This window comes from Neoarius graeffei, chromosome 15, assembly GCF_027579695.1.
Source record: "Neoarius graeffei isolate fNeoGra1 chromosome 15, fNeoGra1.pri, whole genome shotgun sequence".
Lineage (NCBI taxonomy): Eukaryota > Metazoa > Chordata > Actinopteri > Siluriformes > Ariidae > Neoarius > Neoarius graeffei.
Window position 1 is genome coordinate 30,707,019 of NC_083583.1, and position 20,648 is coordinate 30,727,666.

The 20,648-nt window shown below is 41.3% G+C and overlaps 1 protein-coding gene across 1 annotated transcript in view; it reads right to left on the reverse strand.

The window, feature by feature from the left end:
- The window catches only part of adamtsl3 (ADAMTS-like 3), a 464,545-nt gene that overhangs the window by 46,534 nt on the left and 397,363 nt on the right, over positions 1-20,648 (reverse strand). Inside the window, exons 19-21 of the mRNA XM_060941127.1 lie at positions 20,014-20,196; positions 19,692-19,845; positions 10,024-11,071 (exon numbers count right to left, since the gene is read on the reverse strand). Coding sequence (XP_060797110.1) covers positions 10,024-11,071; positions 19,692-19,845; positions 20,014-20,196 — 1,385 coding nt within the window. The remainder of the gene's footprint in view (positions 1-10,023; positions 11,072-19,691; positions 19,846-20,013; positions 20,197-20,648) is intronic.

Genomic DNA, 20,648 nt, shown 5'->3' on the forward strand with positions numbered 1-20,648 from the left:
TTTCATGTGATCAGTTTGGTTTACAGGTTGGACAGAAAGAATTGATTTTGCTTAAATCTGAAAATATTTTACATTTATAGAAAGAGTTAATTTAATGCCGCAAAAAGTTTTTTTTTTTTAAATAAAAGCCTCTAGGAAGTTGGTCCTGCTGACTTGTCAGTCCTACCTTCAGGGGTTAGAAGGTTCCCCTCCGACTGATCTAAAAATGCTACAGCTGAAAATAGGCCATCTATCTGTCTGCCATTTTGTTTACATGAGCTGTCCACGCTTTGTCTGCATGGTTACGTGGGATCCACACTGATCCTGCGGGTGTGTACTGTATCTGTAAGCTCCTTTTGGCTCAAAGATAAAAAGCGAGTGCGAATGCCACACAAATTCTTGAAGGTTTCTATTTCAGGAGATTTGCCAAGTCCCTTGAGACTTGAGCGAGGGGAGAGCAGCCACTGAAAAATGTGGCTTGTAGCAGAGAAAATGTGGAGGGAGAGAGATAAAGAAATAATTAAGTGCCTGCAATAAAGCGTGATTAGGAAAAAAAAAAACCATAATGGGAAGACTTAGCAAGAGTCGGAGCTGAAACACTCTCATCCTACATGACAGAAAATCAAAGTTCTCACTTTATTGAGACACATAATCCATGAGGCGGCATTTCACTCAATTTCACTGTGTAGCAGACATTTTTCTAAATTGTTATCTTTATTATTAGTCATGTAGCTCCAGGATAAAACTATGAAAGCAAAATTTGGACACCAAATCTGCAGCTGATTAACAACATATCGGGGATATTAAGTCAATTAGATTTTTCACGGAACTAACATTTTAACCAAGAAATGTTCAATTTACTGAATTCAATATCGTGGATAAAACAGCGTACTGTACACCCATGATTTGGATGTGGTACCTCATTGAAAAATAGGACAGAAACAGACAACGGGCCTCATTTATCAAACTGGATATAAACTAATTTATTTGCAAATCATTTGCAAGAGAAGTTACACAGGAAGTTTGGTATTCATGAAAATCCAGTTAGTTCTGAAAAAAAAAATTATGTGTCATAGAGCTCCTGAGGTATAAGGAGACTCATTAATCTGATCCTTGAAATTAAATCCTATACCTGGCAACAGGCTTGTAGTACTCGAGTCCAACTCGTGACTTGACTTGGATTTGAGCACTGATGACTCGGACTTGGACTTGGACTCGTGCATTAACTGCATTCGGTCTTGTAAATTGGAGACGAGGACTCGGATGTTTTCTTTATTTTTTGTAACATGCCATAATAATTTCTCATCTCATCTCATTATCTCTAGCTGCTTTATCCTGTTCTACAGGGTCGCAGGCGAGCTGGAGCCTATCCCAGCTGACTACGGGCGAAAGGCGGGGTACACCCTGGACAAGTCGCCAGGTCATCACAGGGCTGACACATAGACACAGACAACCATTCACACTCACATTCACACCTACGGTCAATTTAGAGTCACCAGTTAACCTAACCTGCATGTCTTTGGACTGTGGGGGAAACCGGAGCACCCGGAGGAAACCCACGCGGACACGGGGAGAACATGCAAACTCCACACAGAAAGGCCCTCGCCGGCCACGGGGCTCGAACCCGGACCTTCTTGCTGTGAGGCGACAGCGCTAACCACTACACCACCGTGCCGCCCCATAATAATTTGGCATAAGATATTTATATCTACATTAATTTTTGTACTAATTTTGTGCAAGAGTGTGACACCTGCACGCCTTGGCACATGCATCAGATAGACTCTCAGGTGTGCTCTGGACAGCGCACGCGCCAAGCGGACTCTCATGCGTGCACCGTAAACGACTCACACCTGCATAGGATTAAGGCGCAATCAGCGCGCCGATATAAAAACTGTGAAAACACACTTACTTTGTGAAGTATTGAGTTGCGTTGCTGACACATTACCAAGCCTTATTTCCTTGCTTGGTTTCCTGATCCCTGATTTCCTGTTTCTCATCTTTGATTCTGCCGAACCTACTGTATGATAGCCTGTTTGTGTCTCGCTCGACCTATTGCCTTTTTCACTGTTGTACAATTGTTTACCTGTCTTCATCCATCTATACATCCATTATCTGTAGCTGCTTATCCTGTCCTACAGGGTCGCAGGCAAGCTGGAGCCTATCCCAGCTGACTACGGGCGAGAGGCGGGGTACACCCTGGACAAGTCGCCAGGTCATCACAGGGCTTACCTGTTTTCACTTGTATTAATAAAAACACACCTTCTGCACTTACATCCGTCTCCCAACCATCTCTGACAGAATACTTCACACTCCCTGATAAAGAGAAGCACATTCACCTGTTCATACGTCATGTTCAGGAACAAACTAATGTTAATGGCGCTAAAACAGCCACCGTCAAATGGTATGGTTGGAGTCTTGGACTCGGACTCAACTCGGATCAATAGTGGATTCGACTCAGACCCGACTCAGTTTTTTTTAATGACTTGTACTTGACTTGGACTTGAACACCGGGGACTTGAGACTGGACTCAGACTCAAGGTTTAGTGACTCAACTACAACACTGGCTGGCAATGAGTTGCTCCAATGTTATATACAAATTATGATGTTGATCAATATACACACATGAATACAAGGAAAATCAGCATTACTGATTGCAAAAGCATTTACCACTTTAATAAAGGTTAATAAATAATTGAGGCTGAATATCTTTTCGGGGATGAGTCAGAACAAGAAGCTCGTCGGGGAAATCGCTATGCAACTAAGTAGTACATGATTGGCTATTCCCCATAAGGAAAGCATTTCAGAGGCTAAACTCAATTTGTTACACTGCTATGTCTCAAATCTGTTCTATCACAAACCACAAGCACAAACTCCATCTTACACCATTATCAGCTACCCCAAAGCTCCAGATAGATCTACTCAATTCCTTATTAAATGTAAAGAAAAACATAAAACACACTGGGCGAGATTGTCCCAGGCCTGTCCTGCTGGGTTAAGAAAAAAGCTGTCTAATGCAATGGAGGTCTGAGTCTGTGGTTGTCAATCATCAGAGCCTTTATATCGGGCCAAAACTAAGAGCTGCAGTGTGCCGGCTCAGCAGTGGAGACAGCCCTGAGACAGTCTGTATTTATTTTACAGAGCCATATCTCAGTTATTCAGAGCTACTCCCATGCAGGGGCTGAAAAAAAGAAGAACCACATCAGAGCCAAAATGATTGAAGAACTAAACAAGTCCTTCCAAATATACTATCTTAGATCTGCTCAGTGAGTGGTGAAAATCCTGAAAGCTGAAAGGGCTAAAGGTTCGTTTATATGGTTGGAACCACTTTTTTTCTGCCTGCATAAGCATCATGACAGTGACATTCTAGTCTTTCAAAAAGTGGAAGGAGCTCTCAGTGACCCTTCCTTAGCAAAGCTCGGGTCTGGCCTTATTTCCTGCCTACATCCTACACGGAGGTAATTTAGAATCACAAATTGTAGCAGATATGAGCTACTGCAAGGAGTTCAGATATCAGCTTCAAAGCTCATCATCATTTTGGGTAGCCATAGGGTTATAACCAGGCGTCCGTGAATTTTGTCTCATCTCATCTCATCTCATCTCATCTCATTATCTGTAGCCACTTTATCCTGTTCTACAGGGTCGCAGGTAAGCTGGAGCCTATCCCAGCTGACTACGGGTGAAAGGCGGGGTACACCCTGGACAAGTCGCCAGGTCATCACAGGGCTGACACATAGACACAGACAACCATTCACACTCACATTCACACCTACGGTCAATTTAGAGTCACCAGTTAACCTAACCTGCATGTCTTTGGACTGTGGGGGAAACCGGAGCACCCAGAGGAAACCCACGCGGACACGGGGAGAACATGCAAACTCCGCACAGAAAGGCCCTCGCCGGCCACGGGGCTTGAACCTGGACCTTCTTGCTGTGAGGCGACAGCGCTAACCACTACACCACCGTGCCACCCCGTGAATTTTGTGTTTAATATTATTATTATTCACACACACATTATCTCTAGCCGCTTTATCCTTCTACAGGGTCGCAGGCAAGCTGGAGCCTATCCCAGCTGACTACGGGCGAAAGGCGGGGTACACCCTGGACAAGTCGCCAGGTCATCACAGGGCTGACACATAGACACAGACAACCATTCACACTCACATTCACACCTACGGTCAATTTAGAGTCACCAGTTAACCTAACCTGCATGTCTTTGGACTGTGGGGGAAACCGGAGCACCCGGAGGAAACCCACGTGGACACGGGGAGAACATGCAAACTCCGCACAGAAAGGCCCTCGCCGGCCACGGGGCTTGAACCTGGACCTTCTTGCTGTGAGGCGACAGCGCTAACCACTACACCACCGTGCCACCCCGTGAATTTTGTGTTTAATATTATTATTATTCACACACACATTATCTCTAGCCGCTTTATCCTTCTACAGGGTCGCAGGCAAGCTGGAGCCTATCCCAGCTGACTACGGGCGAAAGGCGGGGTACACCCTGGACAAGTCGCCAGGTCATCACAGGGCTGGCACACCACCGTGCCACCCCGTGAATTTTGTGTTTAATATTATTATTATTATTATATATTAACAAATATGAAAAACATGTGCGTATCGAGCTGTGGGGTGACTTTATGGAACAGACTGGAGACAGAAATAAAACAAAGTGCAAATATAAATCTGTTTAAAAAAAGGTACAAAAAATATTTTTAAACACGTATATAGAAGAGGAAGTATGTTAACGGAGGATGATGAGGGATAAATCTATAAATAGCATAGGGTTGATTGTTATATTAGAACTAACTTAGTATATGGTATATATTTATTTATGGGGATAGTTTATATATTCATATTTACAGGGATAGGTATGTAGTAGATATTTATTTTTGTAATTATATATTTATATAGATATTTATGATGTGTATATATGGTATGTAGTATATATTTATTTTTGTAATTATATATTTATATAGATATTTATGATGTGTATATATAGTATGTAGTATATATTTATTTTTGTAATTATATAGATATTCATGAAGTGTATATATGGTATATATTTTTATAGGTGTATTAATGTAGTTTGGATTTCGGGGTAGTTAAAAGGGGTGGGAAATTAAAAAAGTATTGTACTTCTTCCCACTCCTTTTTCGAACAATGTGCGGTGTTTTGTAATGTCTTAGCTCTTTATGTTATTTTATTTTTTTATTAATTTCTCGTTTTCTTTCTTTTGTATGCACAAATAGTTACATACATTTTTTATATATGTGCGAAAATAAAAATTCATTCATTAATTCATTCATTCATTCATATATTTTTTACACTGCAGAAAATCACAATCAAACCTTATCAAGTTTACATTTACAATGGTGCTTGAAAGTTTGTCAGCCCTTTAGAATTTTCTATATTTCTGCATAAATATGACCTAAAACATCATCAGATTTTCACACAAGTCCTAAGAGTAGATAAAGAGAACCCAGTTAAACAAATGAGACAAAAATATTATACTTGGTCATTTATTTATTGGGGCGGCACGGTGGTGTAGTGGTTAGCGCTGTCGCCTCACAGCAAGAAGGTCCTGGGTTCGAGCCCCGGGGCCGGCGAGGGCCTTTCTGTGTGGAGTTTGCATGTTCTCCCCGTGTCCGCGTGGGTTTCCTCCGGGTGCTCCGGTTTCCCCCACAGTCCAAAGACATGCAGGTTAGGTTAACTGGTGACTCTAAATTGACCGTAGGTGTGAATGTGAGTGTGAATGGTTGTCTGTGTCTATGTGTCGACCCTGTGATGACCTGGCGACTTGTCCAGGGTGTACCCCGCCTTTCACCCGTAGTCAGCTGGGATAGGCTCCAGCTTGCCTGCGACCCTGTAGAACAGGATAAAGCGGCTAGAGATAATGAGATGAGATGAATGAGATTTATTTGTTGAGGAAAATGATCCAATAGTACATATCTGTGAGTGGCAAAAGTATGTGAACCTCTAGGAGTAGCAGTTAATTTGAAGGTGAAATTAGAGTCAGGTGTTTTCAATCAGTGGGATGACAATCAGGTGTGAGTGGGCACCCTGTTTTATTTAAAGAACAGGGATCTATCAAAGTCTGATCTTCACAACACATATTTGTGGAAGTGTATCATGGCACGAACAAAGGAGATTTGTGAGGACCTCAGAAAAAGCATTGTTGATGCTCATCAGGCTGGAAAAGGTTACAAAACCATCTCTAAAGAGTTTGGACATCTGCCAGGACATCAGTCAGGACATCTGTCCATGAACTGAATCTCAAGAGAAGGTGGGTCATGCAGCAAGACAACGACCCTAAGCACAAAAGTCGTTCTACCAAAGAATGGTTGAAGAATAAAGTTAATGTTTTGGAATGGCCAAGTCAAAGTCCTGACCTTAATCCAATGGAAATGTTGTGGAAGGACCTGAAGCGAGCAGTTCATGTGAGGAAACCCACCAACATCCCAGAGTTGAAGCTGTTCTGTACGGAGGAATGGGCTAAAATTCCTCCAAGCCGGTGTGCAGGACTGATCAACAGTTACCGGAAACGTTTAGTTGCAGTTATTGCTGCACAAGGGGGTCACACCAGATACTGAAAGCAAAGGTTCACATACTTTTGCCACTCTCATATGTAATATTGGATCATTTTCCTCAATAAATAAATGATCGAGTATAATATTTTTGTCTCATTTGTTTAACTGGGTTCTCTTTATCTACTTTTAGGACTTGTGTGAAAATCTGATGTTTTAGGTCATATTTATGCAGAAATATAGAAAATTCTAAAGGGTTCACAAACTTTCAAGGACCACTGTATTATCAAGTTCTCATCTATCTCGCATATCACTGCAGTGACATGACCACTCTGATAGCTTCAGCCATCAAAGTTTCTAGGCAAGAATTACAGTAGTGATATCCCATTGCCTTCTACAGAGGTTTTCTCCTCTCAGTCATTCTCTCACACACAATTTTAGAGTAGCCAGTTAGCCTAACCTGCATGTCTTTGGATTGTGGGGGAAACCAGAGCACCTGGAGGAAACCCACACAGACACAAGAAGAACATACAAACTCCACACAGAAAGGCCCCCATCAGCCACTGGGCTTGAACCCAGAACCTTTTTGCTGTGAGGCAACAGTACTAACCAACCGCACCACCCGAGTTCTTATACAGTAGTTAATTTATTTTTTTCAATTTTATGTCATTATTTTTAAAATTTGTTAAGTTATTTGACTGTTCACTTGAATTAAATGGGTTTAATCCAAATCTTAACAAATTAAGATAATGTCAACTTGGACCTGTTGTGTTCTATCAGGGGAAAATTCAGGAATAAAATGCTCTGTGGCTCCAATAAACAGCCAGATAGTATTATAAGTGCTTAAACTAATATTGGCTAATGCCTAAAATAAAAACGCCTAACACTGGAATCATTGGCTAATGTTTGTAATCCATGGTCTGTGGACTTTATTTTACAGTTAACAGGGTTCCTGGCTGGAAAAGGTTTATTTATTTGGAATGGCTAATCATCCTTTCTTGCAGCTGAATTACGAAGGACACAGATCAACATGGCCGAGTCAAAGGCATACAAGGTACCCGCTGGCAGCCACCATACTCACAGCTCAGATATTCACACCTATGGGCAATGTAGAGTAGCCAGTAAACCTCACTGCATGTCTTTTAGACTGTCGGGAAAACTGGAGCACCCAGAGGAAACCCATACAGACACGGGGAGAACATGCAAACTCCACACAGAAAGACCCCCTGTCTACTATTGGGCTCAAACCCAGAACCTTCTTGCTGTGAGGTGACAGTGCTAACCACTGCACCACCGTGCTGCCGCAAAAGGTTTGAGAACCCATGCTACAAGTACAGGGGAAGAGTAAACGGTGATCATAAGGGTAGAACAGAGCCTGCAGGACACATAATCAACTTTATTTTTTCCCCCGTATTTCACATTGGCTTATCCCTAGGTTAATGGAAATGAAGACAAGTCCCTGTTGTCCTTACTGGAACAGAACACAGCCAAACTCATAGGTTCAGGACAGTCAGTATGAACACAATTCATCGTGTGCAGGTGGCCCAAACATTCCATTGTTCCAAATATTTGAGATCTTCAATTGGCAGGTGGCTTAACTGGCAGGAAGGCAAAAATGCAGTGATTAGTTCCATGTGCAAATCCTAATTGACAGCATAGATAAGATGAAAAGAGATTTTGCAATATGCAGAGTTCGGTGCTCTGTGACTGTAAGAGAGATCATTAGTCATCATCATTCTGATCCGTAATGACAGTATAATATATTAAGAAAAACTCAAGAGTCTACGTGGGTGGGTATGGGGTCACGTCTTATATGATTTGTGATACAAAATAAAGTATCTGGATACCAGAAGATCAAATTGTTTTGCTTTGTGCTGTAATGGTCAGATATGAGAGGAGGATAAGGTACAAAAATGAGACCTAAAATTAAAGGGTGTTTTTTTTTTTTTTTTTGCTCAAGTCAAGTTGAATGTTATGCTTGAATGAAAACAAGGCAGTCAAAAACCATTTTGGTAATGTAGTGTGACTGGGGCACAGCAAAGTACCTCAATAATATCCTTTTCTTCTAAGAAAGAAGGTATCTAGTTTAAATATTGCTCTAAAAAGATGGAATGTACTAAGAGTCACTGAAGTGGCATGAGAAAGCTTGGCGGTGTATGAGGAGTCCAGTTTATTCTGGCTAAGAAGTCAAACCAAGCTGTTTAACCAGGCTGTGACAGGGTGATGCAACATAATAGATGAAGAGTAAAAACAGGGCCAGAGGAGGGAAGAGACAGAAGAGTTTTGATAGCCAATTCAAGTCCGTGGTCAAAATAACCAGGGTAGGGTAGAGACAACAATACAGTCATGAAATTACAACATTGTTTTCTTCAGTTGTGTTCAGTGTAGCTGAATCTGCTGTGGGCTGCACAGAGTTTAATCTATTTGAGTTAGATCTGAGGTCAATTCTGTCAAGTTCTGACAGTACTTGCTACAGGATGTTGGGGAAAATTTCCACAAAAAATAGTTCAGATTAATTCAACAATAAATCATGGAATTTTACACATTGGCCATCCATGGGAAGCAGTCTACAGGATTAGTTCCAAGCTAATCAGTCATTAAAATATGATGTAAACTCATGGCTTAGGATGAAAATGCTATAAATAACAAAAATGGCATATTTATTGTGGCTAAATAGTTTTCTTCTTGACTGCCGAGCTGTCTCAATGATGTAGAAAAGAGAAATCAGGCCGCTGTTTGCACAGTCATGTCTTGGTCTTGGAAGACAGGCGGACAATGTTTAGCGACAGTCTGGGTATAAGCTGAGCTAGAAGTCCCTTGGTGCACAAAGCTGAATTACTAAGTCAATGTTTTCAGTAAGTGCACTTAATAGTCAACATTGCTAGACCACAATACGGCCCTAGAGAGAGCAGGATAATGGGAGCCGGCATATTTGACCTGGACAAGACCACATTAAAGAGAAATGGAAACGTTAGGAAGTGAAGGTGTGTGTGGGTTGTTAATTTAAAAATGACTTCCAAACCAGCCATTATAAAAGCAATTGCATTTTTTCTTTTACTCTACGATGAAAACAGGCTGAGAAGAAGAAGGAGCCTTTATTTGTTACATTTACATTACAGCACAGTAAAATTAATTTCTTTGCATATTCTAGCTTGTTACGAAGTTGAGGTTAGAGCGCAGGATCAGCCAAGATATGGCACCCTGTAGCAGACAGGATTAATGGCCTTGCTCAGGGGTCTTGAACCCCTGACCCTCTGATCAGTTACACATATTAGACTATATCTAATAAACGTGAGTCTGTAAGAAGCTAGCCTTTGTGTTACTAGACCACTATTGTCTGTTTTGAACATGTATGAATGCTTAATCTTGGTTACACATGTGGCCCAAGCTATGAAAAAACAAGTTCTCCAGAATGCATTTAGTGTATACATGGTAGGATCAGTAAATCCCAAAGAATATAATCCTAATCAACAAATCCAGTTCAACACAATCACATAATTGAGACATAAAGTATGCATACCTGGCCTGCAGCAGTAGTCCATCTTTTGACCAGGACACGGTAGGTATTGGGATACCCTGAGCTGAACAGAGAATTGTCAGGCTTCGAGTGGCATTGGTTATGTAGGCAGTCCTTCCCACATTGATCCTGAGGTCTCTCTGGAAGCTCATGGTGGAACCATGTGAGGTGTGACGAACAATAACTGCTCTGCTCTTCAGACTTTTCCTTCCAGAACGTTCAGAGGAGTTAAGGGTTCTGTCTGTATATTTGCTTTCTGCTCGGATTGTTTCCTTGTCTGTTGCAGCCTGAGATGCTGCTATCTCCTCCATCAGCTTGCCAATAAGCTGTGAGGCAAGGTCATCTGTCATATCTCCATTTTCTGCAAGCTGGCTGATGTTTCTGATGAGTTCCTCAAACTCCGCTGGCTCCAGATTGAAGGCTCCTGAAGCTGCTGAAATCACAGCATCACTAGTAGAAGTAGATGCTAGAAGATAGTTGCCTAAATCCATTGAATCCCCAGGCTCCTTAGTTTGTTCCTCATCCAGATAAAGCTCATTCTTTTGCAGCCAGCTTTGACCATCTTTCTGGACCTTCTTAGCCAGAGAAACTTCCTCCTGGTCCTGGCACTTGGAACTAACAATACCTCCCTCTCCATTAGGAAAAGTTCTGGAGCTGCTGTTGATTTTCTGCTTTACCAATTTCTTACCCTCAGGATGTTCTAGCAGCCTGTTATCATGGCCTATCAACTTTAGGATGAAGATGTCTGAATCCTGGTCGGCCCAGCAGCGATACTGCCCAATGTCTCCAACCTCCAGGTTGTAGATCCTCAAGGCTCCAGATTTTGTAATGATCAGATGTTTGGAGCTCTGAAGGTCCACACCATCTTTCTCCCAATGAACCTGGGATTTGGGAAAGTAGCGTACTGGACACCTGATAATGACTGACGTCTTTGGGAAAAGGTAAGCACGTCCACCAACTGTGAAGCTAAGCCTTTTCTCTTGTTTTGTCTGGATGTAGATGCGTTTGAGGCCCAGAACCTGGGGACAATGTTTCTTGGAGTACTTGTGCTCTGCAAAGAAAACACACACAAAACAAAGGGTTGGGGCATTCCAGAAGGTAAAAACACCAACTAGTTGAGGACTCCAGTAGTTATTATGTAAGTTGCAGTAAGCTTTACAAAATTCCAAGAATATTCTTTTAACCTCACAAATGATTTTTTTGAGAGTTGGCTCGCAACTGACGCTAAGCCAAGTAAAGTCATGTCATGTGGCATACTGTAGCTGAATTGTATTGCTGAATACAACATGTAGCATGCTTTATGATCAATGAACATTATAAGATTGAAGATAAATGTACATGCTTTACTGGACTGCAGATAAAAAAAAAAAAATCAACCTATAGCATCAGTTCCCACTGTTTACACTAAAATTAGCAAATTTTGAAGATGTTACCAAGATCAATTGCTCTACCATATAATATGTAGTAGATGAGCAGTGCTGCTTACTGTATTGAAGGCCTATTATATTTTCAGTACTACAAAGTGATAAGCAATTAGATTCTATAACTTTTGATACAGTCAGTGCTGCATTTACATAGCCCAACACTATGGAGACATTAAAGTCTGTTCATAGGCAAATTAAATTGTGCATGCTAATTTGACTCAGATGGACGAGACGCCCAACATGGCTCCAGCAATAAGTCCATGGCTAAAGGCAACAAGTTATCTCATGCCTGCAACTTGTGGTAGTGAAGTTGGGGCATATTTTCCTTGCTGATGAAGGCTGGCAGCCAACAGACACAACATTACAAGTACATAAAAATGTGTTATATATCCACAGCTAATATGAGCAACTTGCCAGTACATTTGCACAAGTGTTGCACAAAAAGTTTCCATCAAGGAACATCCATCCATCCATTATCTGTAGCTGCTTATCCTGTACAGGGTCATGGGCAAGCTGGAGCCTATCCCAGCTGACTATGGGTGAGAGGCGGGGTACACCCTGGACAAGTCGCCAGATCATCACAGGGCTGACACATAGAGACACACAACCATTCACATTCACACCTACGGTCAATTTAGAGCCACCAATTAGCCTAACCTCCATGTCTTTGGACTGTGGGGAAACCGCAGCACCCGGAGGAAACCCATGCAGACACAGGGAGAACATGCAAACTCCACACAGAAAGGCCCTCGTCAGCCACTGGGCTCGAACCCAGAACCTTCTTGCTGTGAGGCGACAATGCTAACCACTACACCACCGTGCCGCCCCATCAATGAACAGTTTATAACTTTAACAAAACAGACTTCATGTTAAAACTATGAAGAATTTCCTGGTTACACAGTTATACTTTGTGACTATATAGGACACAGTTATGGAAGCGAGTTATTTATAATCATGCTGTCTATTATCACCCAAATGAGGATGGATTCCCTTTTGAATCTGGTTCCTCTCGAGGTTTCTTCCTCAGGTCGTCTGAGAGAGTTTTTTCTTGCCACCATCACCACAGGCTTGCTCATTGGGGATAAATTAGGGATAAAATTAGCTGATGTTTAAAGTCTTTAATTTTATGTAAAGCTGCTTTGCGACAATGTCTATTATTAAAAGCGCTATAAAAATAAACTTGACTTGAAAACAAGCATCCTGACCTCTACAAAGGTTAAACTGATATACAACCCCGATTCCAAAAAAGTTGGGACAAAGTACAAATTGTAAATAAAAACGGAATGCAATAATTTACAAATCTCAAAAACTGATATTGTATTCACAATAGAACATAGACAACATATCAAATGTCGAAAGTGAGGCATTTTCAAATTTCATGCCAAATATAGGCTCATTTGAAATTTCATGACAGCAACACATCTCAAAAAAGTTGGGACAGGGGCAATAAGAGGCTGGAAAAGTTAAAGGTACAAAAAAGGAACAGCTAGAGGACCAAATTGCAACTCATTAGGTCAACTGGCAATAGGTCATTAACATGACTGGGTATAAAAAGAGCATCTTGGAGTGGCAGCGGCTCTCAGAAGTAAAGATGGGAAGAGGCTCACCAATCCCCCTAATTCTGCGCCGACAAATAGTGGAGCAATATCAGAAAGGAGTTCAACAGTGTAAAATTGCAAAGAGTTTGAACATATCATCATCTACAGTGCATAATATCATCAAAAGATTCAGAGAATCTGGAAGAATCTCTGTGCGTAAGGGTCAAGGCCGGAAAACCATACTGGGTGCCCGTGATCTTCGGGCCCTTAGACGGCACTGCATCACATACAGGCATGCTTCTGTATTGGAAATCACAAAATGGGCTCAGGAATATTTCCAGAGAACATTATCTGTGAACACAATTCACCGTGCCATCCGCCGTTGCCAGCTAAAACTCTATAGTTCAAAGAAGAAGCCGTATCTAAACACGATCCAGAAGCGCAGACGTCTTCTCTGGGCCAAGGCTCATTTAAAATGGACTGTGGCAAAGTGGAAAACTGTTCTGTGGTCAGACGAATCAAAATTTGAAGTTCTTTATGGAAATCAGGGACGCCGTGTCATTCGGGCTAAAGAGGAGAAGGACGACCCACGTTGTTATCAGCGCTCAGTTCAGAAGCCTGCATCTCTGATGGTATGGGGTTGCATTAGTGCGTGTGGCATGGGCAGCTTACACATCTGGAAAGACACCATCAATGCTGAAAGGTATATCCAGGTTCTAGAGCAACATATGCTCCCATCCAGACGACGTCTCTTTCAGGGAAGACCTTGCATTTTCCAACATGACAATGCCAAACCACACACTGCATCAATTACAGCATCATGGCTGCATAGAAGAAGGGTCCGGGTACTGAACTGGCCAGCCTGCAGTCCAGATCTTTCACCCATAGAAAACATTTGGCGCATCATAAAACGGAAGATACGACAAAAAAGACCCAAGACAGTTGAGCAACTAGAATCCTACATTAGACAAGAATGGGTTAACATTCCTATCCCTAAACTTGAGCAACTTGTCTCCTCAGTCCCCAGACGTTTACAGACTGTTGTAAAGAGAAAAGGGGATGTCTGTCTCACAGTGGGAAACATGGCCTTGTCCCAACTTTTTTGAGATGTGTTGTTGTCATGAAATTTAAAATCACCTAATTTTTCTCTTTAAATGATACATTTTCTCAGTTTAAACATTTGATATGTCATCTATGTTCTATTCTGAATAAAATATGGAATTTTGAAACTTCCACATCATTGCATTCCGTTTTTATTTACAATTTGTACTTTGTCCCAACTTTTTTGGAATCGGGGTTGTATACTGGTGAGCTAAAAACATAATAAAATAAAAATATTTTATTTTATTGAGAATTTAACAGTTTTCAATGATTAATGAAGCTCATAAAGCTAGCTATATGTGCAGAATTGACTTCACAAACTTTTGATTTTTTTTTTTACACAGCCTAATTTTATTTATTTAAATTAAATTAAAAATTTAAACAAGCATGATAAAATACTGGTGATGAAAACCGAGACAGGTATTAAACACCAAGACCACTATAACTTCAAATTATAAAATCATACTGTTTAAGAGTATATGTACAAAGCATTTGGTGTGAATATGTCCCTTCACTCTGTGCATTTACAAGCCACCTGAGAGGATGTGAATAGATAGGTTTAGCAAACAAAATTTAATTTGGAAGCATGGATTTCAAATAAGCGGCACGGTGGTGTAGTGGTTAGCACTGTCACCTCACAGCAAGAAGGTTCTGAGTTCGAGCCCAGTGGCCGACAGGGGCCTTTCTGTGTGGAGTTTGCATTTTCTCCCCGTGTCTGTGTGGGTTTCCTCCAGGTGCTCCGGTTTCCCCCACAGTCCAAAGACATGCAGGTTAGGTTAACTGGTGGCTCTAAATTGACCGTAGGTGTGAATGTGAGTGTGAATGGTTCTTTGTCTCTGTGTCAGCACTGTGATGACCTGGCGACTTGTCCAGGGTGTACCCCGCCTTTCGCCCATAGTCAGCTGGGACAGGTTCCAGCTTGCCCGTGACCCTGCACAGGATAACCGGTTACAGATAATGAATCGATGGATTTCAAATAAATACGTAGATGGTGCTATTTACATAGCTGGGTGGCACAGTGGTGTAGTGGTTAGCTCTGTTGCCTCACAGCAAGAAGGTTCTGGGTTCGAGCCCAGTGGCTGATGGGGGCCTTTCTGTGTGGAGTTTGCATGTTCTCCCCATGTCTCTGTGGGTTTCCACTGGGTGCTCCAGTTTCCCCCACAGTCCAAAGGCATGCGGTTAGGTTAACATGGGGCAGCCATGGCCTGAAGGTCGGGCTGAAGTGCCCTTGAGCGAGGCACCTAACTCCAAACTGCTCCCCAGGCGCTGTAGAATAGTTGCCTACTGCTCTGGGTGTGTGTGTGTGTTCATTGCTCACTTGTGTGTGCATATGTGTGTTCACTGCTTCAGATGGGTTAAATGCAGAGGACGAATTTCACTATGTGCTCAAGTTTCACTCTGCGCTTGAGTGTCTCATCTCATCTCATCTCATTATCTCTAGCCGCTTTATCCTTCTACAGGGTCGCAGGCAAGCTGGAGCCTATCCCAGCTGACTATGGGCGAAAGGCGGGGTACACCCTGGACAAGTCGCCAGGTCATCACAGGGCTGACACATAGACACAGACACCATTCACACTCACATTCACACCTACGGTCAATTTAGAGTCACCAGTTAACCTAACCTGCATGTCTTTGGACTGTGGGGGAAACCGGAGCACCCGGAGGAAACCCACGCGGACACGGGGAGAACATGCAAACTCCACACAGAAAGGCCCTCGCCAGCCCCGGGGCTCGAACCCAGGACCTTCTTGCTGTGAGGCGACAGCGCTAACCACTACACCACCGTGCCGCCGCGCTTGAGTGTACGTGTGATAAATAATGTCTTCTTCTTCTTTTTCTGTTTGTTTGTTTATTTTCCTTGACCTAGTGTCCCCAGTGTCCCCCTCATTGGATAGTGATATACTTTATTGCTAAATGTATGTTGAAGATTTTGGAGAGTGGCTGTGGGGATTTGATCTCGTTTAGCTACAAGAGCATTAGTGACGTCAAATGCTGATGTTGGGCGAGGAGGTGTGGTGCTCAGTTGGTACTCCAATTCATCCCAAAGGTGTTCAGTGGGGTTGAGCTCAGGGTTTAGGTCACTCAAGTGCTTGGTAACTCATGTCTTTATGAACCTTGCTTTGGCCACGGGGCATTGGCATGATAAAACAGGTTTGGGCTCATTAGTTCCAGCAAAGGGAAATTTTAATGTATACAAAGACATCCTATACAATTCTGGCAACAGTTTTGGGAAAGGCCCACATATGGGGATGATGACCAGGTGTCCATATACTTTGGCCATATTGTGTATATGACTATAATATTTTATTTAAGAACAAAACCAAGTTTAGTTGCACATTTGATGGTCATTCATTGATACATAGGCTGTTTTATTTAATAATGAGTAGTATTGGATTCATGAAAGATAGGAGATATGAGGAGGAATATATATATATATATATATATATATATATATATATATATGTTATTTACCAGCTGGGAGGTCCGTATGGTGAAATACCGTGACCGAAGTCTTGAAAGTACTGACCGAGGCCTCTGGGCCGAGGTCAGTATTCAAGGCCGAGGTCACGGTATTTCACCATACAGGCCGACCTTAAGCTGGTAAATAATATATTTATTTTTTTCTTTACCAAATTCTAACAGAAAACGAGAGCGCCCGAAAGGGAAAACCGAGCTGAGCCGCCATTTTGAATCCTCATTCACGGCTGTAATGCAAATTGCTTCCTCCTCGGTATACAAGTGCACTTTCATGACAGGGAAAAAAAAAAACTACATTTTGCCGACTATGTAGTCCCCTATTTATACAAAATTGAGTCATTCAGGATTCAGCCATGTTTTTGCTCAGCATTCGCACAAGTTAGAGGTTTTTAGCTTTCTCCTGAAATGTTTTCTTTTATTTCATCTTCCTCAGGGTAGTAAAACTTGCTTTCGCTGTGAAGACTGTCGTTATCGCTATCCATGCTGTAAAATTAATGCTATTATACTGAGAAACACTGGCAAAAATTTATAAGATTTTTGATAATCTTATAAATAAATCTTATAAAAAAAGATAAATGTTGACAAATAATGCTACTATGTTTGTTGTTGTTGTGAACAAGCGAGTCGCCAGCGGTCCATAACCGGGGTCCGTATCATAGGATACGGACCCACTCACCAGCCAATCAGAGTGCAGTATTTGATGGAAAACGGACCGCGAAAAAATAAAAAATATATATATTTTTAAAGATTAGAAATAATTCTTTGAAAAATAATTTTGCTTGTTAAATCTACTTCAGAGTTATTGGTTGGTTGGTTGGTTGGTTGAATTTTGGTGTCAAATAGTAGTATTAACTGACTGCTTCTCGGTTATTTTTATGCATTAAAACATACAGCATACCTGTAGCCTAAATTTTTCTGAAGAGATAAAAGGTGCTTTTGGACATAATAGAACAAGGCATCCTGATATCAGAAAATAATGGATGGAATGAAGGCGAAGAGCACCAAGCCTGTTATTTCTGATGAGCGTTATCTCACTGAAACCATGGCTTTTTACTGATATGTACAGTATGCTTTGTATGCATATTGCTTACTCAGAACTGAATGACATGAAAACTAATAACTCAATCCTTTTAATTTTTGCAAACTTTCTAGTCCTCTCACAAAGCAATAGACAAATGTTCCACAACTGTTATGGTTTCCATCACAGCAGATGTTATATTGCACTGTTCTTGATGCTTTTATTAGCCCAAAAGTAATAGGGTTATACCTGGAACAAATTAGTAACAAGCTGAAAATTTCAGAATATGTTCAGAATACCTTTAGGAATAACATACTAAAAGTCCCCGGAAATCCCCCTTGTGCTCTCTGAGAAATTCAAGATGGCGTCCAAAATGGCCACCAAATGGAGATCTGCCCATATTAATGCAGTTAAAAGGTCAGAATATATGTTTTGTAGGGTAGGACAGTAAATTCCAACATGTGTGTATTAATTACATTGTGTATTAACATTATATAATAACAATATACACATTATTATAACAGTATATTTGTGTATAGTGTGGATCCATTGGTTACTCGTTCACTCCGTATCATCCTATTCTGTTCACAAAACAACAAACACAATTACTAGGGGTTGGAGCACTTATTTTCATTAATATTAATTAAAGTAAATTGGTGGTGTAAAATGAAAAATGGCATGTTAAAAGGTCATGCTGAGTTCAGTCATTTTTAAAAGGTCATGCTGAGTTTAGTCATTTTTTGTCTGAACACACTGGCATTGCTAGTAGTAAAGACTGGCGCTAGAAACTCAAAGATTAATTTTTTTCCACCCTTAAACAAGCTTGAATAAATTCCCTATTTCACTGATGGTACAACAAAGGTCCAAGCATTACAACTGAGGCACTGAGAAGTGTTTAAGTCTACTCATTGTTTATAAGCAAGAGCTTTTATTGAGGCAGACCTTTTTGTCATGAAAGTCGCCGGAATGTTGAAGAAGTGTACTGAAACAGCTTGCCATTGTAGTTTTAGAAGATAGAGTTCTCAAATTTAATTTCCCTTTAATCTCATCTCATCTCATTATCTCTAGCCGCTTTATCCTTCTACAGGGTCGCAGGCAAGCTGGAGTTTATCCCAGCTGACTACGGGCGAAAGGCGGGGTACACCCTGGACAAGTCGCCAGGTCATCACAGGGCTGACACATAGACACAGACAACCATTCACACTCACATTCACACCTACGGTCAATTTAGAGTCACCAGTTAACCTAACCTGCATGTCTTTGGACTGTGGGGGAAACCGGAGCACCCGGAGGAAACCCACACGGACACGGGGAGAACATGCAAACTCCACACAGAAAGGCCCTCGCCGGCCATGGGGCTCGAACCCGGACCTTCTTGCTGTGAGGCGACAGCGCTAACCACTACACCACCGTGCCGCCTAATTTCCCTTTAATATTTTATCAAAGCTTAAAGATGCACTAAATATTAAGGAAATTGATGTCTAATTGTTGTCTTACATTATGTTCATGTATGTAGGTAGCCTACTAAGCTAATCTGTCAATCATGTCAACCATCAAATTCCATGTAATTTCCACATTAATGACCTTGTAATCTTGGTTAATTTTAATTTTAACAGTGTGACAATGGTGAATTTGCATTGCTTGTATGAGAGAACATATAATTTAACATTTTAATTGCATTTATATTATGCTTTATCCCTGAGATATTGAAAAATCTCCAATCGGCAGCCATTTTGGACGCCATCTTGAATTTCTCAGAGAGCACAAGGTGGATTCCCCGGGGACTTTTAGTATGTTATTCCTAAGGGTATTCTGAACATATTCTGAAAAATTCAGCTTGTTACTAATTTGTTCCGGGTTGGACTCAATTTTGAGCTAATGCTCTTGGGCTATATCGAACAGTTCTGGGACCTCTTTGGACATACACCAGACATTCAGTAATTAGCAAAACAATTCACACCAACATCATTCCATAAGCATCATGCTGGGGGCTAAAAAGTGCTAATTCGGTCCAGACTCAGAGAATAATACTGTCGTGTGATCATTTTATTAAGCAATTGTTCCGAAAAAGAGACAGAAAGAAAAACACTAAGAGAAAGAATAGAGTCTCACTGTTGCAGGGACTCATTCGGCAGCTTCTGATTAGAGATGGTGGTTGAAGGCCGATACACACAGATTTGTCCAGAGTGACCAGCTGACCAGATGTTGTCTGCCTTCGACACACAGGCTCTCTGCGCTGGATTCCCTTCCCACATGTCACAGAGCACTGAAAACATACACATTGAAAGAAAATAATACAAAGCACTAATCATAAATACACCCAATATAATCAAAACATTGAATGGATTTGACACATACACTCGGAATACTAATCAAAGCACGGGAGACTTTCAAAAACATTCGTATGTTCAGCCTAAAAGAGAAACATTCCCACCTTGGACCACTCCCCACCCACGAGGTGAGGTTTCAGGCACTGTGTGCTGACACACGGCCGGTGTGTATCGGGTTTAACTCCGTCACACTCCTCGTCTTGCAAGCGGCGATAGCTCCCTGTGGCCAAACGTTGCCTGCAGTAAACATTACGCCACTGCATCCCTCTCCCACACGAACTGGAGCACTGAAATGCACAAAAAACACACAGTGTAGTCACTAAGCACTAAGGGTATAGTGCTACACTCCTGTCATGATTTGATTCAATTTGATTGTCAGAATATTTCAACAATATCTGAATGAAGAAAAATTATGACTGAAAAGCTGTTTCTATTTCTGAATCAAACAATGCAGAACAAATTGCATTTTTGTCTGTCTAAAAGTCAAAAATTGCTTTTGTTTGGTTTAATATTGTGCATAAAATGTACTACACGCTCAACAGATCTTAAAAGAAAATAAATAAACAAACAAATAATAAATAAATACCCCCCAAAATTGATTGAATGAACAAAATCTCTGACCTGGGGAAATGATAGACTGAAATATAATGAACTCTGTTGCAACACTTGCAGCAGCATCATTTTATCTGGAAATAGAGCTCCAAAGTCGGCTAAACTGACCGATTTCTGTGGTTTCTTT